The following is a 17,629-nucleotide window of genomic DNA, read 5'->3' as shown; positions in this document are numbered from 1 at the left end:
TTACTGTAATGTCATGAAGAAGTGCTTTAAAGAGTTGCTTTTTTTATTTTCTTCCATTAGATGAAAACTTGAGGTGATGAAAAGCCTTTAGAAATGTGAAAAAGCCGAGTCACCAGTGGATTCTTGTTTTGCGGGATCATCAGCTTCGCAACACGATTTCTGTGCAACGAGAGAAAGAAGCAATTAATTAAAAGCATCATAGTTCATGAAACTATATCACGCCAAAAAAGCTCATATGCAAGTACTTCTTTAACTGAGGCGAAAGTACTATTCTGAAATAAGTGCACATTAGGAACTAATTATCGGCCGTTTTTTATAGAACAAATTCCATAAGTGCAAAATTATTTGGTATCCGAGATTCTAAAATAACTCTATATTGAATAAGGATTTGTTCACAAATGAAAATCAGTGCAATGCACACAAACGTTCGGCTGCAAGATCTATGACCTTACGAAGAAAATTTTAGATGCGAAGTATCTTAAAGCGGAGCTCAATCCGGTGGTGGTGGTGTGCGGCGTGACCACCTTTACTGCGCATGCGCATACCCTCTCCACACACCTCCTGTCCACTCACCCTCTCTACTCACCCTCTCCACTTTCCCTCTCCCCTTCCCCTCTCCCATTTCCCTCTCCACATTCCCTCTCGCCTCCTCATCTCCTATACCCCTCTCCCCACCCTCCCCTCTCCACTTTCCCTTTCCCTTTCCCCACTCCACATTTCTTCTCCACTACTCCTCTCTCATACCCCTCTCCCCTCCCCCTTTCCACTCTTCCTCTGAAACGCCGGCTAGACATGCCGAAATTCTCTCCTGCGCAACGCCACGATGAGCTCGAGCGCATGCGCGTCCCCTCCACTTCTCCCTCCTCTCCTACGCTGCCCCCCTCTCGCCCGCCTGTCGACCGCGTTCCCCGCTCGCCCTGTGAGAATTAACGGCCAGGCAAGATGGAAGATACGACGCGCGTAGCGTCCCTCTTCGCGTTCCACGACGCGAGGTTGGTAGTATGCCCAACGAACGCCAACGGAACGCGATCGTGCAAGTGCTCCGGCTTCGCATCGCCTCATGGTCCCCTTTAGCGGGAGATGGTGTATTTTTTTATTAACTAGAACAAACGCACGAAATGTTTCAGATGAATACAATTTTATTGCATGAGACATACTTCTATTCGATGTTGCTGTTATTGTATTTTCTTTTGGATGTTCATTTGGACGTCCTTTCTTGTAAATATCACTTTTACAGATTTTGGGACGTCCGCAGCGCGTAGGTTCATTTTCGTAAAAAATTACTCATGCCGGATGGTTAGCGCACGCAATCAAAAGAATTATGGGGGATGCTTAGAACTTTATAAGAATGTCACGGCAAAAGCACAGTTGTACCCATAGCAATGTGGAATTAAGCTCTTAGGCTTGGCGGCGACGCATAGAGACACCGTGTAGTGGAACTTTTGAAATGCTAACGAAGCCTCAGAACACCGAGACTAGCGAGCAGAATCAGCCACATAGGGCCCGGCCCCAACTAGAAGCGAACGGGACTCGCGCATCTCCCCCGTATAGACCGGCCGTGCCTGGCAGGGCCATCACAGCAGGACCGGTGTGGAGCGGGCGTCTCACAATTCTTCATGCCCCTACCTCACTGCTTGTCACGTGAACGGTGCAAAGACGTGGCGGACTCGCAGCTCGCGCGCTCATGTGCTTTTCAACAGAGGATCTGTGTAAGTTCGGAGTAAGGCCGGTGTTGTAGAGAGAAAAATCTGCGGGTATGCGCCACTAAAATCGGGTATGTGCCAAGGAGCTCCTAGCACAGCATAGCCTTGCGTGGGGGTGGGAAAGAGAAGTGAGCATGAGGAGGAGCGATGTTATGGTGAGGAGGAGGGAAAGGAGTAAAACGACAAGGAGGTGTGAGGGTAACCGTAGATTAAACATGTGCAGCACAGCATAGCAATGGGAGGAGCGGGGGATTGAGGGGGCGGATGAGTGTTGTGACGGTTAGGAGAGCGGGTAACATAGAACGAAAAATGAAAAAAAAAATGAAACAACAAGGTGTAGAAAAAGATAAAGAAAGAAATAATTCTGCGTGTTCCAGCTGGTGGTTAGGCCTCCTGTTTGCTCAGATTTCACAGGCGTGGAACTGGGTAAAGTTTTTTTACAGGCGGAAGCCCCGAATTTCATTGTTTCGAGGACGTGTAAGATCCAAGAACACTGTCCAAAAAACAGAAAACTACGTGTGAGCGTGAGCCAGCGCTTCTATTTCGTCCACGTTACCTTTGCGGCATCGCGCGAGTGAAAAAAAAAAAAGACATCTGAGCGCGCGAACTGCGCGTTGACGCTGGGCTAGGTCCTGGGTCACAGAAGTTTCACACACAGAAAACACACAGAAACTGCAATCTACAGGCTTGATTGAAGCAAAAAGTGCAAACAGAAGCACGCTACAGAGCTTTTCACCAACATGACTTGAGTCATGAAGTCATGGTTGGTCAACGTTACGCGAACAAGTACAGCAGGTCTGCTCACGTATTAGCCAATAAATACGGGATTTCGTCTTCAGATAACACAACAAGAGCGGGCTTGCACATTTATCTTGCAATAAAGTAATTCGGTACATTTCAAGATTTCGCGCGTTATTTGCGCGTTTTTGTGCAAGCCTGTTTTGCGTCCTTGTGTTACACACTGTTCGCAGCTGAAATAAGAAATACGAACTAGCTGAAATCTTCACTTCATTAAGTAATATACACTTTCGAGTGCGTCAGTGCAAATAAAAAAGAACAGTTGCAATGAAACGTATCGCGATTCCTTGAGATAGACCATCGCCGATGGTTTCTAGGAGTAGTGTTTCGTTTTAATTTGGTGAATACTGCAATGCACATGCAGTGAAATATCTTTCTTGTTTACATCGGGTTCTTCAAATAGGCGATGGCAGTCGGTTTAGTGAGAACCGTTTGTAGGTGATTACAATAACGATCTCGCGAAATTTAGCATTTGATGCTTGCACGGCATTTCTATTGACGCTACATACACCCACAATTAGTATTCACAGGGAGTGTTTCTGGCGTCTCTTGGACTCAACACATTTACACTTTACGCAGTATTGTTCGCAACGTAGCCCCATAGCGAAAGCACGGCAGTTCCTCTATGCCTTACGGTTTTGCGTGAAAAGGACAAGGAAATAAACAGACAAGCGCTGTCTTTCTACTCGGCTACTAATTGAGAGACGCGCTGTCCCAATTCTTTCTGCCTTCATACCTGTGGCTTGTTCCTCGTGCTATAACTTAAAATTCCAAGCACAACGAAACACCTGATAGCCTAAACCGCTACCCTACCGCTCCTTTATTTTTTTATCACGAAAGTGTTTTATGCTGGTGTCCACCGAGATTTTCGTGACGTATTTCCGTCACGGATATTACGCTGTTTAAATGGACGCTAATGGATGAGAAGAAAAAAACTGTAAGAAAAGTTCCCTCACCGGAATTCGAACCCCGACTCTTTGGCCCCGACGATAAGAGCCCGCCGCTGTGCCGATAAAGTTACGGGGGCGTACGCACTGCACTCTACAAATGTGACTTACATCTCTCACACATTCTCTCTCACACTGCGCTCTTTTGGCGCCGCTAGGCGGGGCGTGGCGGTGCCGCAGTCTTTGGGGGACCCTTAAGCTTCGCCTTTATGAGTTGAACACGATAGCGAAGTCTGGCCCCTAGCGTGCACTTCAACCTCTAAGTGCATACTTATTAATGTGTGTTGCTACACACACGCGCGCGCGCGTGACGTGGTCAGGCCAGGAAAGAGGAGGTCAAACGCCAAATAATGGGAAAAAAAATAAGGACATTCTGCCGTAAAGGGCACAGAACGGAGCTGAAAACTTAAGGTTTTTTTTTTTCTGGAGTAAAATAGTTTTAATTGAAGTAAAGACACTAGGCCAACGCTAAAAAAAAAACAGTAAAGGTTTTTTTTTTCGAGCCTGGTGGCACACTTGTCACCGCCCCGTTATAAAGGGGACGCTCATAGCATCCATCCATCCATCCAGCGGGGAAGTGAAATAATGCGGTATTACACTTACTAGCCCCGATCGAGAACGATTCGGCAACGACGCAGTTAAAGCATGGCCTCGGAGATTGCGCGCCGGAGCGCATTATCTAAGGCCATGATAAAAGCGTCTCAATTCCAGAGAAAAACAATGGCCGCGCTAGCATCGGGGAGTCGCCCTGGACGCAGTTACGTTCTTTGCGTTTCGCTTCGTGTTAGCGTGCGACGGCTCGTTGTGGGAATAGTGCAGCTTCCACGTGCAACAATGGTGTTTCTCCGCCGCCTACTGCTTCGAGTGCGATACCACCGACTGTGAAAATTGCTGCAAAAAATTGGCGGACCCTTAAGCTTCGCCTTTATGTGTTGAACACGATAGCGAAGTCTGGTCCCTAGCGTGCACTTCAACCACTAAGTGCATACTTATTAATGTGTGTTGCTACACACACACGCGCGCGCGCGTGACGTGGTCAGGCCAGGAAAGAGGAGGTCAAACGCCAACAACGCCACGAAGATGCCTTGCTGAGAGCCAGGGAATCTGAAATGAAGCGTCGCCGCCGTGACATGGATCCCCAACTACGAGCGCGGGAAGCCGATCACAGGCGTCAACGACGCCATAATGACGCAGAACTTCGAGATCGAGAAGCGGAGGCCCAACGTGGCGCTTCTCTCCTTAAAAGCGACACTATCTAAGGGTCACTGCGTCGACTGACGGGGACAGAGCGAAGAAGAAACAGGAGAGAGGGCTGCACTTCAAGTAATATGTTATTAGGAGCAACGCATATGTAGGCTGAAGCAACCTATCGCAATGTTCTCTGGTCTCTTTTACCGCTGTGAAGCGCTCTTCGTAGAACGTACCGTGGTTTGGAGAGAGGACACGCTGACATGGGCAGTGATCGAAGCTGGTGAAATCGATTGTCATAAAGAAAATTCTGTAAGCGATCCCTCCGTGACGCTGTCAAAAAATATCTGAATGTCGCCTGTAATAAGGAGGGAGTAAAATGATGAACTTCGTATTTTTATTATTACTTTTTGTGCGTTGCTCCGAGAGCCTCGCAATTGGCTGTTTCAGCTTTTAGATGTGTCGTTCTTCCCATTAAAGTATCAAGTATCCAGCTTGAGTTCAGCGCTGCTTCCTTTCTTTTTTCTTCACTCTTTGCCTGTCAGTGTGCGTTGAAACTCTTTTAAGCCGCTGTGTCAACTAGCCCACCAAGCCATCTTCGTGAATAAGCGTGAGCGAACCGCCCACTCGGTTAGATATATCTCACGAGGAACGCGCGCCACACGGCGCTGTTTCGCCGACCGTTGCTGCAGCGCGCAGTGGATTGTGGTCTAGGCGCGTAGAGCCCTTTAAATAGGACATGTTGTATCGCCGCGCAGGCGACGCGGAGCACACTGAATTCAGACGGACGCGCCGGCCATGCCGTCACGCCAGGGATCCTATAGCTTAACCGCGCCGCGCGGTGGAGCGCGCGCATTACGCCGGACCATCTGCTGCCCTTGAGTCTTTCGTTTAACGATTGAGCTTTATGAGTTTTAAGATTTCTGATCCCCAAGCCAGTGTTGTCATTCTGCAACGAAGGTACACAGTTATTCTTAGTTAGGGAGAACACTTTATAAGCATTCGCTCTGGTACAGTTTAGAAACGTTTTCTACTACGCGGACGCAATGTACGTAATGATGATGTGGATAAGTGGAATAATAATATAGGTAATGCAATCATATGGTGCTAGATGAAAGCTTGAATTACAAGAAAGTCTACCCCCTTAATCCTACGTTCGGTCCACCTGTACATTGTTGAAAACAGCGGGTATGCGAACAGCTGGCCTGGCGAAGCCCTCCTCAAGTGATGGTCAAGTGCATCGCAGATTATATTCAACTCTACTGTTCGCCACAAAGCCCATTGCCTTCGATGCACACATGTGGAGACGGTTGTTTACGGTACTTTCAGATGGTTTTCCGAACGATACTTTCCACCCAACGATGTTTCTGCGTGACGTTTGCTTACCTCTGCAGTCGCCAGTGTAGAAGTAGTAAGCATACAACTTCAAGCTTGATTTGCCACAGAATCTAAACAGCAAAACACGCTGCCTCCGTCCATATGGGTCTGGATAGAACGTTTCGCGTTTGAATCGGCACTCGTTCAAATTTTGAAGCCAATAAAAGCAGTCATCTCTTGGCCGAGGTTTGTGACCTGTATCTATCAACAGAACATCAGAACAACAGATCAGAGTTGAATTGACACTAATGATCTGAATTTCTACGCTATCAAAACAGATTGGTTTGCGATATGTTACTAGCTTGCTATCGATAAAAGATGAAGTTATGCAATTTATTCTTATAGGCATAACATATCAACGTGCATTACGTGTTTCGTTGAAGGTTCCTAGACAAATTATTATGCGCAACATTCTTGTATTGTCATTGATATTGACGCAAGATACATTCAAATTACGCGCCCCAGCAGTTGATACGCCCTCCACGTTGTCTACGGCGTGCGTGGGAAACAGAGGAAGCAAAGCGTCGATGGAGCATGCCAGGATCACCGCTGACAAGTCAGGCACGTGCGAACTGCACGGGACAAGAAAAGAACAAGAGGTGCCGAACTCTGGTGAACAAGAGGAAGGCGTTCCTGCAGGATAGACATAGCCATTGTTTTATCTAACTTGTTTGTTTATAGGGCACAAGTTCGCCCAGTTTAAGCTATTAATTAAAGTGTGCTTCTTGACCTTTGCGTGACAAATCTGGTGGAGGTGCTGGGTATGAACCCAAGCTCTTCTGAAGTTGGAGGAAGCGGCCCGGAGCAAAGAAGACTTGGACCCGACGAGCTGACTCCTGTTCATCAGCGCAGCAGTCGTCGCCTACGCGGTGAGGTCCCCGAGTTTTCACCTTTGTGTTGCACAAGAACAGCAGCAGCTGTCAGCGAAGACGCTACCAAAATGACTTCTCAGGTCACGCCAGCACAAATTATAGTGGATCCGCCGATGACGCCCGAACCTTTCCACGGCGACGCATACGAAGACGCAGAGGACTGGCTCGAACGCTTTGAGCGCGTCGCGAAGGTCAACGGCTGGGATGTGGATCGCAAGCTACGACGTGTTTACTTTGCGCTCAAAGACTCTGCACGAACGTGGTTTGAAAACCACGAGGCTGCCATCTTGTCCTGGGATGGCTTCCGACGGGAGCTGCTTGCCACCTACCCGAGTACTGATCGCAGGGAGAGAGCCGAAGCTGCTCTACAAGCAAGAAACCAGCGGAATAATGAAAGTGTGGCCATGTATGTAGAGGACATGTCCCGTCTCTTCCGCCGAGCAGATCCGAACATGAGCGAGGACAAAAAGCTTCGACATCTAATGCGAGGTGTGAAACAGGAACTGTTTGCTGGTTTGGTTCGGAGTCCACCGTCTACCGTCGCTGAGTTCCGCTCTGAGGCAGCCACAATGGAAAGAACGCTTCAGCAACGAGCGAGGATGTACAACCGGGATCTGGGCATTGCCTCCATAGACTCAGTGCCGGCTGTATTTGGAAACAGCGTGGAGTTCTTGCGTGAACTCGTGCGATCTGTAGTGCGAGAGGAGCTCCAGAGGCAGCGGTTGGACCATAGCGCTCCAGCTGTGTCGTCACTAGCCGACGTGGTGCGCGAGGAAGTGAGAATGGCCGTTCGGGATCCCCAACCCATTCGGAGACCTCAGCAATACGCCCAGACAGAAGCGCCACCGCAGCGACCGCAGAGATCCTCATATGCCGACGCTCTACTGCAAGGGCCTCCCGCCCGTATGGACATCGCAGCCACTTCGGTGTACAGCACTGCGTCATCGAGCACGCCCCCGCCACCGGATAGGAGACCAAGGAAGACAGATATATGGCGCACTCCTGACAGAGTACCTCTCTGCTACCATTGTGGAGAGGCCGGCCACCTCTATCGAATGTGCCAATATCGCCAGGCGGGGCTTCGTGGTTTCGCAGTGAATGCACCTCGGCCTCGAAACGGTGAGCGTCCTTTCGAAATTGGGCAATACCTGTCAACTCGTCAGGGCCCACATGACCTTCAGCAACATCAGCCTCGCTCCACAGCGCCATTGAGATATCGGTCGCCGAGCCCCCGTCGATCATCAGCCTCTCCCACTCCAAGGCGCCGTTCACAGAGTCCGCGTCGGGAAAACTAGAGTCAGCGACCTGTGGAGGTAAGGCCGCTGCCGACGCTGAAACAGAAGAACCTCCATCGCTGACTCCGAACGACGACGACGGACTAAGAAGCCGCTGCAGTGATCGCGACGTCGCTTCCGACTTGCGTGTATTCGTCGACGGCTGCGAAGTGAACGCACTAGTGGATACAGGTGCGGATTACTCAGTAATCAGTGGCGACCTTGCCAGGACACTGAACAAGGTACTGACTCCTTGGAATAGACCGCAAGTTCGCACCGCAGGGGGACACCTCATCGACCCGACGGGAATGTGTACGGCTAGAATAGGAATAAGGGGCTTTACATACGTCGCAAGTTTCGTGGTGCTTCCGGAATGCTCTAAAGACTTAATTATTGGTATGGACTTCCTGAAGGCTAACGGCGCTGTAATTAACTTGCCGGAATCATGCGTCTCATTTTCTACGAGGCACGCGATTGCAACGTTTGACACAGAAGAAAAAGTGAATGATCTTTGCATTGCGGACGACGACGTGGTGGTACCTCCGAGGTCCAGCATAGCTGTTACAGTAAGGAGCAATGCGTTCAGTGATCATAAAGGGCTCGCCGACAGCAACACTGGACTCATACTCAAAAAGGGAATCTGCATGGCAAGAGGCCTTGTCCAGCTTCGTGACGGATGTGCTAACGTCTTGCTCACAAACTTTGGAAATGAGGTACAGCACCTAGCAAAGGGAACCGTCATTGCAAGCATCCATGACTTCGTCCAAGTTGCGGACCTGAGCGCCTCTGAGACGTCACCACCCGATTCCCAAGACGTGGATTCTGTACTCGAGTCCATTGACATCGACCAGCGACTATTGCCAAGCCAGAAAGAACAAATAGAGGACCTCGTGAGAGAATTCGTCGCATGCTTTCAATGTCATCCAAAGTCCGACGAACGCCTATTACCAAACATCGCATCATTGTCGACGAGTCAGTCAGACCTATCTACCAGCGCCCCTACAGGGTGTCACAAAAAGAAAGAGAAGCTATCGGAAATCAGGTCGAGGAAATGCTCAGAGACGACGTAATTCAGCCATCCGCCAGTCCGTGGGCGTCGCCGGTGGTACTTGTAAAGAAAAAAGACCAGTCCCTACGCTTCTGTATTGACTACCGAAAACTGAACTCCATCACTAAGCGAGATGTTTATCCTCTTCCGAGAATTGATGATACTCTGGATAGACTAAGAGATGCGAAGTTCTTTTCTTCCCTAGACCTAAAAAGCGGATACTGGCAGATCGAAGTGGACGAACGAGATCGCGAGAAGACTGCATTCGTGACACCGGATGGGCTATACGAATTCAAGGTACTTCCATTCGGCCTTTGTTCAGCTCCCGCAACGTTTCAGCGGATGATGGACAGTGTGCTCTCCGGACTAAAGTGGCAGTCCTGTCTCGTTTATCTTGACGATGTTGTGGTTTTTTCTGCTACCTTTGAGCAGCAAGTCGACCGACTGCGATCTGTGCTGAAAGCCATTAGTACGGCAGATCTGACGATAAAGCCACAGAAATGTCACTTCGGTTTCCAAGAGCTCCTCTTTCTTGGCCATGTCGTCAGTGCTGAAGGCGTTCGTCCGGACCCTGAGAAGACAGCGGCAGTAGAAAAATTTCCACAACCAACGGACAAAAAAGCGGTTAGACGGTTCCTGGGACTTTGCGCTTATTACCGTCGCTTTGTCAAAATTTTTCGAAGATTGCCGAACCACTAACGCGGCTGACAAAGGACGACGCGCGTTTCATTTGGCTGAAGGAACAGCAGGATGCCTTCAACGAACTGCGACAGCGCCTTCAGAGCCACCCAGTCCTCGCACATTTTGACGAGAAAGCCAAGACTGATATTCACACAGACGCAAGCAACTTAGGTCTCCGTGCTCATTCAGTGGCAGAATGGTGTAGAGCGGGTCATTGCGTACGCCAGTCGTACACTTTCGAAGGCCGAGATCAACTACTCGACGACAGAAAAAGAATGTCTCGTGGTGGTTTGGGCCATCAGTAAGTTTCGGCCATACTTATACGGCAGACCTTTCCGAGCCATCAGTGACCACCATTCACTCTGCTGGCTGGCAAATCTTAAAGATCCGTCAGGACGTCTTGCGAGATGGAGCCTGCGATTGCAGGAATACGACATAACGGTTGTCTAAAAGTCCGGTCGCAAGCATAGTGATGCTGACTGTTTGTCACGTGCACCAGTTGAATGCACGGAAGCCGCCTCCACGGAAAGTGGACTAGACATTCCTTTTTTGGGAGCCGTGACTTCGTCGCAAATAGCACAGCACCAGAAATCTGACCCTGAATTAGTGCTCCTTATCAAGTACTTAGAGGGACAGCCCTTCAATATTCCTCGTGCTTTTTCCCGTGGCTTGTCGACGTTCGTCCTCCGAAATGACGTCTTGTATAAGAGAAATTTCGAACATAGTACAGAGACATTCCTGCTTGTCGTTCCTACAGCGTTACGATCCGAGATCTTGGAAGCATGCCACGATGACCCGTCAGCAGGACACTTAGGAGTGAGCAGAACGTTGGCACGTATTCGCACGAAATATTACTGGCCAAAGTTACAAAATTCTGTGCAGCACTACGTAAGAACTTGCCGGGATTGCCAAAGACGTAAAACACCACCACTGAAGCCAGCAGGTCTCCTCCAACCTATAGAGCCACCAGAAGCCCCTTTCGCACAAGTGGGAATGGACTTACTTGGCCCATTTCCCACTTCGTTGTCAGGGAAGCGATGGATCATCGTTGCAACGGACTATTTAACGCGATATGCTGAGACAGCGTCTCTTGTTCGGGGAACAGCCGTCGAAGTAGCCGAATTCTTTGTGACCAACATCGTACTGCGGCATGGCGCTCCTACAGTGCTGATCACGGACCGAGGAACAGCGTTTACAGCTGAGTTGACAAATTCCATTATGAAATTGACGCACACCTGCCATAGAAAAACAACAGCGTATCATCCCCAAGCGAATGGACTGACAGAGCGGCTGAAGAGAACGTTAACTGACATGCTGTCGATGTACGTGGACGTAGAGCACCGAACATGGGACAAAATATTACCGTACGCAACATTCGCATACAATACCGCTGTGCAAGAGACGACGCGAATGACACCTTTTCAACTTGTGTTTGGCAGAACTGTTACCACCCCTCTGGATGCAATGCTACCGGTCGATGACAACTCCGATCACGACGATAGTACCAGCGACTTCACGCAAAGAGCTGAAGAAGCCAGGCAGCTTGCGCGACATCGCATTCGGCAGCAACAAAAAGACGATGCCAATCGGTATAATTTGCGACGAAGAGACATCAAGTACGCTCCTGGAGATAAAGTATGGGTGTGGACACCCGTACGCGTACGTGGGCTCTCCGAAAAGCTACTTCGGCGTTATTTTGGTCCTTACAAGGTACTTCGCCAGCTTGGTCCATTGAACTATGAAGTTGTCCCAGAAGAGCAAGTAACATCAGCGAGACGGCGGCATCGCACAGAAACTGTGCACGTCGTCCGAATGAAGCCATACTACGAAAGGCAATAATGTATCAAGCACCACTGCCGGTTGATGCCTGTTTCTACCGGCAATTACTTTAAATACCAGCCTGCAACCAAAACAAGCATCGGGACGATGCATTCTCGGAAAGGGAATAATGACGCAAGATACATTCAAATTACGCGCCCCAGCAGTTGCTACGCCCTCCACGTTGTCTACGGCGTGCGTGGGAAACAGAGGAAGCAAAGCGTCGATGGAGCATGCCAGGATCACCGCTGACAACTCAGGCACGTGCGAACTGCACGGGACAAGAAAAGAAGAAGAGGTGCCGAACTCTGGTGAACAAGAGGAAGGCGTTCCTGCAGGATAGACATAGCCATTGTTTTATCTAACTTGTTTGTTTATAGGGCACAAGTTCGCCCAGTTTAAGCTATTAATTAAAGTGTGCTTCTTGACCTTTGCGTGACAATATTGAGCTAGGTGATATATTTTAAGGTGAGAGGAAGGGCTATGCGTTTTATACGCAAAAATAAGTGCACCGCCCACTTCGGCGTGATTTTTGCTAACGCTGCTCTGCGAATGCATATGCCAGTGGCGCATCGTATGGCATCGTATGGCGCATCGTATCCTTTGCCTTCGTCATTAGATTTAAGTGGATGTGTTACAACTATACTGTAATTTTTTTAAAGGGAATGACGTGAGATTTGTTAGCGCCTAGCACACTTCGCCGCAATTTATGGAAGGCACTTATGCACACAGCTGCAACGTGACGACAACCAGAGCTCTACAATTATACAGCAGCGCTCTACAGCTTACAACTACACTTTAAATGTTTGAAAGGATTTACGGAAGGCATTTATGCACATAGCTGCAACGTGACGACAACCAGCGCTCTAGAACAATACACCAGCGCTCTACAACTTACAACGATACTTTAAATGTTTGAAAGGGAATGACGTGAGATTTGTTAGCGCCTAGCACACTTCGCCGCAATTTATGGAAGGCACTTATGTACAGTGCCGTCCACTGTTAGGATGAACGCGGCTCAGCGTGGCTGCGCTCCGCAGTGTGCCAGTGCAGCCGACTCGGCCGCGCACAGAAGCGTAGCGGCGCATGCGCACACGGACGCACGGGAGACATTTTGCGTCTTCTGCTTTAACACTCGAGCGCGCCGCTCCGCAGTAGCCAGGCGTCGGTCTTGCTTGGGTGTGGTACAGAAAGAGCGGCGGGCTCTCGTGCGCCTGCGCCGCTTCGTTTCGATGCGCGATCACGCCGTATGCACTGGCGCTTCGCAGAGCGCTGCGCGAAAATTGAATATAATATTCATCCAAAAATTTAAACTTGAGCAGATGAGAGGAAAAAGCGCTCTCTTGCGCATTTCACCATGCCAGTGACGTCACTTGCTGCTTCAAATCAGGGCATGCGTCATATACCGGAATTCTCGCCTCTTGGTGGCCGTTGCGCCGCGTGTGTAGTGCTGTGTTCCGATTGGTTTTAAAATGCGACATTTAAAAACAGAAATACTTTTTGTGTCTGGAATTGCAAAAAAAGAATCTTTGTTTTAATATTTTTGGTAGTGTGGCCGACAACAGGAAGATTATTTGAGACTTGGCGTGCCAAGCCTGTCAGAATGTCCAGCCGTGCACTGGCGTCACTGCCATATGACCATACGTCACTTACGATGAGAAAAATGTCTGTTGTGTGTCGCTGTAACTCAAGAAGAAGGTGGCGCTCACGTTCAGTTAAATTTACAAATACGTTGCTTTGGCGTCCCTGCTTGATCTGCAATTTGAGCTACAACTTCACAGTAAGGATAAATGAAGAAGCGAATAAAACGGCACGCTTACTTTGTGTCGCAGGGGCCACTTAAGGTAAAGTGAAATGAAAATATTCTTGCAGAGCAAGACCATCGTACGAACTTTTCTCTCTACTCATTGCATCCTATAAAAATACATTTATTTCTATCTAGGCAAGTCGGCTGCCATGATGTTTTCGAAAGTAACACAGAAATATTGTTGTCGAGGCTACTAAATATGAGGCATTAAGAAATAACGGAAAATCGCAACGCACACGTCTTAACAATTCGGTAGCTTCAGCTAACTCTTCTATTGCTGTCAAAAATATATTTTTCTACGACCGGGACATGAAGCAGTCCGTTGATCGCATCCAGGAAGATTTCCAACAGATCTAGCAGAAAAAGTAAGATTGTAAAGAGAAGAACAAGTGAAAAGTAAAAGACGTGGTAATTTACACTCAAACAGAAGCCTTCCATAAAAGTACAACATAGCTTCTCGCAAAGTGACACACCCGGTGGTGGCAAAGCAGGTACGGCGTTAGGCTGCTAAGCTCGAAGACGGCGCTTCCGATGTACTGGAAGAGAAACCGAATTTAAATAGGGGTGGACTTCACAAAGACAATTTACAGTGCATTTTTCTTTGTACCGAAATGTTCACTCTTGAGAAATTTGTGAAGGTAGCTTCTGCGTTATCTTTATCTTTTGAAGCCGAAACGACAGTTTATGTCCTCATAATGAGAAATGTATTTACCTGGCGGACAAGCATCTTCGCACTCCTGCTTAGTTTGGAATGAATTGGGGTGCTGAGAACAGACAAAGTTGAGTTCGCACTTCCCCGCTTCGGGTACGAAGCTCCACTTCCTTCGTATAATGCTGCATCCTTCTACGGTAGGTCGCATGTCACAATCATCACTTCTTTCGAGGGCACCTATGCAGAGAGTGAACGATACTGGTCATAATGTCAGGCGTATATGGAGCACTCCAACGAGTTATCGGTATTAACTAATAAATCCTTCCCGCCTCAAGTTAATAAGTACTGTAGTATGAGTCCGCAACATAAAACGCAATGCACCCTGGTATTACAAAACTCAACACCAATCAGTTGAAATGCAGTTAAAGTTATATGTTCCTTAGCGTTTTGCTACCGCAAGCTGTTAATCATATTTCAGACAAAGTGTTAAATCGGAGAACATCGCTCAAACACCTGAAACTTATAAAAGACAGCCCGTACTTTTAGGTAATGCAGCTTTCTTTTGGATTTTCAAAAATGCTATGACAGTAATGCTCCTGTCGTCGTCACAGGTGAACTCTACGTTGTGGCTGAAATACTGTGGCGCTGACGAACTTGCACTGAAATTATCAAGTAACTTAATTTCTTCAATAATTTTTCGATTTTATAATGAACTCCTTTAGTAACTGTACTTCTCAAACTTTGTAGTGCGGGGCCCGCTGTCTACTCCAGACAAGGGACGCTCGCCGGTTCAACTAAATAGCCATTTATTAGTAAAACTTGAACGTTATGGCAACAGTGGCAAAACACAATAACAAGCTCACCGCCAAGTTCGACGCACAATTTTCGCCCCGGCGCTAACCTTGGCCCCGGTGGACCACATGCCGCGCACATATGCGCACCTCACGACAGTTCGCCGGCAACTCCCCATTGGCCGCTCGCCGTGCTCGGTTACGAAGCATGTCCCGATCCAGCCACATGCGCATTGGCCCTCGCTGCTGGGTCTTATCACGTTCAGCGCGGACATGGTTGAGGGTGATGATCGGGTGGTTATCAAGGGTTCCCCACAGTAATAATATTTGTCCACTACATGAATCTAGTGCAAAAGTAGCTGCCGTGCAACACACAATACAATCCAATCTCTCGGCTTTGCAAAAAAAAAAACATAAAACAGAAGTTTTATTACTTACCGGCATGACTTAAAACAGAGGCACTGACAACCAGTATGAATCCGAACATTTTGAGTTCCGTTCTGCTGTAGTCTAGTCTGCCCAATTCAGTGCAGAGCGGTTCGGTCACCTTTCTTCACGCGCAGTTTGGCCTGCGGGAATATCAGAAAGCGTCTGTACAAACCATGCTACAGCGATTTATTTAGTGAAACAAAGGACGCCAATGACTTCTTGTGCAAGAGTATTCTGTAACTGGAGTGCATTCACTGCTCATTGTTCCAAATCAAGGACAAAGTTTCTTGTGTGCGTAACACTGTGAAACTGCTGTTTTGCACAAGGGTTTCTTAAAGGGATGTTCAGCCTGTATACTAATCATACGCTTTTAGACTTGAGCTATTATGAAGTGCTGTATGAAAGATGTCTCCGCTTAGGGGAACGCACGTAACGTGTGTAAAGAAGTTACGGCATCGTCACCCGCCGTAAGGATAAATTTTATGGTTGCTATAGAAAGTGTACTAATTTCGAGGTCACGGTGCGCATGCGTGACCTCCTTGTGAATGGTTCGAAGGTATCGAAAGATTCGCACTCTCTTTGACTCGAAAAAAAAAAAAACGCCACGAATAGTACCACCTATCAGATTCTTACCGCACAAGGAACTTGTATGCTTACCTGCTCACTTAGGTATCGACGTGGAAAGATTTCTTGTATTGCTGTTTTTCTCCATTCGACGAGTGTGCAGTTTATTTTTACGATCTTCGCTCCTCGCCAATTGACATGCTATCAAATTCTTCACAACGTATTATACTAGAAACACAGCTTTACAATAACACTGTGCCATGAACTCATACAGTTAGGTTAATCGTAGCACTTCGTAAAATAAAAAAGTTAAGCAATCTACCGCTCTTGATTTATTGTCATTGTTTATTCATTTATGAATTGATTTTGTCACGACCGCATACATTTATGTTGTGGCTGTCTTCGGTTACGAGAGACGCGAATATTAAAGTTGATGTTACGGCCATGCTGAAAGCGTACGGTAACATTAACGAATTCTGGTAACTAACAATATCTCTAAATATTCAGGCGTGGTGTGCGCAAACTGAACATACCAATTAAGAAGCGTTATTTTACAGCATCCGGCTGGTGCTGACAAACTTGTTCATATATGTTTTTTAAGACTAGTGTCATCTTCTGACATATCTCAAGACATAGAGACTTTGGATGAAATGAGTAGAAAAGAGAAGAGAGTTCACCACAATTATTTCATTGGCTGTTCCACAATGAAAAAGAAATTGTCAGACTTACACGCTGAGCTGCAGTGACAGAGGTCCTTCACAAGAAAGCACGTTTTGATTGTGTACACTAAGCACATTGGAACTGCCCTGACGAAATACTTCAAAGCATGAGCGTGGTTCACTCAGTAGCAATTTTAGCAACCCCTTACGGCTGACCACAGCTTAAGTATGCATAACTCAGTGTCAATGTACTTACGTGCATAACGCAGTGTAAATGTTCTAACTTATACTAGCTTTATCTTTGCTTTTTTATTTGATTGTTTGTGCATTTGTCGTGTCGACTTCCTAACAGAACCGACATGGTGATGAGTCAAGGTGACATCCCCAAACGCAAGCTTCTTAATAGACTGCTACACGACTGTGCACTTCTGCAAAAGAGCTTTGCAATGGCTAATGGTTTTGCCTAGAAGAAGCGCTTTTTTACATTTGTGGCATTCGGGTGCTATTGAAGTGGCGGTAGTTGAACTCAGTTGCTTCAAGTGCGTCATGAACTGGCCACACTAGCAAATACAAAGGGAACGCAGCAGTTCTCGTGTTTGCTCGGGACTTTATGAACGATTCACGTCACCAGCGGTTGTTGTCAAGGAGCCGTTGCTCTTTGCGTCTAAAGATAAATTGTACCCTGCTATTGTCCACGAGAAATGAAGCGAGCCTACACCGGTTTAGAAAATAACGATGTTAACTGCCATTTTTATATAGAGATTGAACTTACTGTGTTACGCTATCCCTGCTTTATTGTATAAGTGGTAGTAGTACAAAAAATGAACGACAATATTCTTTTCCTGTTTAAGTCTAGGATATTTAGCAATCTGTTCTCAGCTTTTATGACTGCAAATACAATTGATATGCGACTTGGAGTAGCATGGTAATAAAAATCTATTGCATTCTGAGATTATTACTGAATGCCTCGTTGACAGAGTGCTTATATCTGCGTATCTTTTGTCTTTGTATTCTCTGTTTT

General features: G+C 47.5%; 1 protein-coding gene across 1 annotated transcript; it reads right to left on the bottom strand.

Annotated features, from left to right (window-relative positions):
• LOC119402076 (uncharacterized) lies at positions 1 to 16,805 on the bottom strand. The gene is made up of 5 exons (XM_037669173.2): positions 16,679 to 16,805; positions 15,395 to 15,525; positions 14,226 to 14,402; positions 6,023 to 6,214; positions 1 to 159 (listed from the first exon to the last, which is right to left on the bottom strand). Exons 2-5 carry the CDS (start codon positions 15,441 to 15,443, stop codon positions 140 to 142), a joined length of 438 nt encoding a protein of 145 aa, XP_037525101.1. The 5' UTR covers positions 15,444 to 15,525; positions 16,679 to 16,805; the 3' UTR covers positions 1 to 139.
• Positions 16,806 to 17,629: the final 824 nt, after the last annotated feature.

The sequence above is a fragment of the Rhipicephalus sanguineus genome, chromosome 8 (genome assembly GCF_013339695.2).
Source record: "Rhipicephalus sanguineus isolate Rsan-2018 chromosome 8, BIME_Rsan_1.4, whole genome shotgun sequence".
In the NCBI taxonomy this organism is placed as follows: Eukaryota; Metazoa; Arthropoda; class Arachnida; order Ixodida; family Ixodidae; genus Rhipicephalus; species Rhipicephalus sanguineus.
Note: the sequence above shows the minus strand (reverse complement) of the source record. Positions and strands in the feature narration are given on the sequence as shown.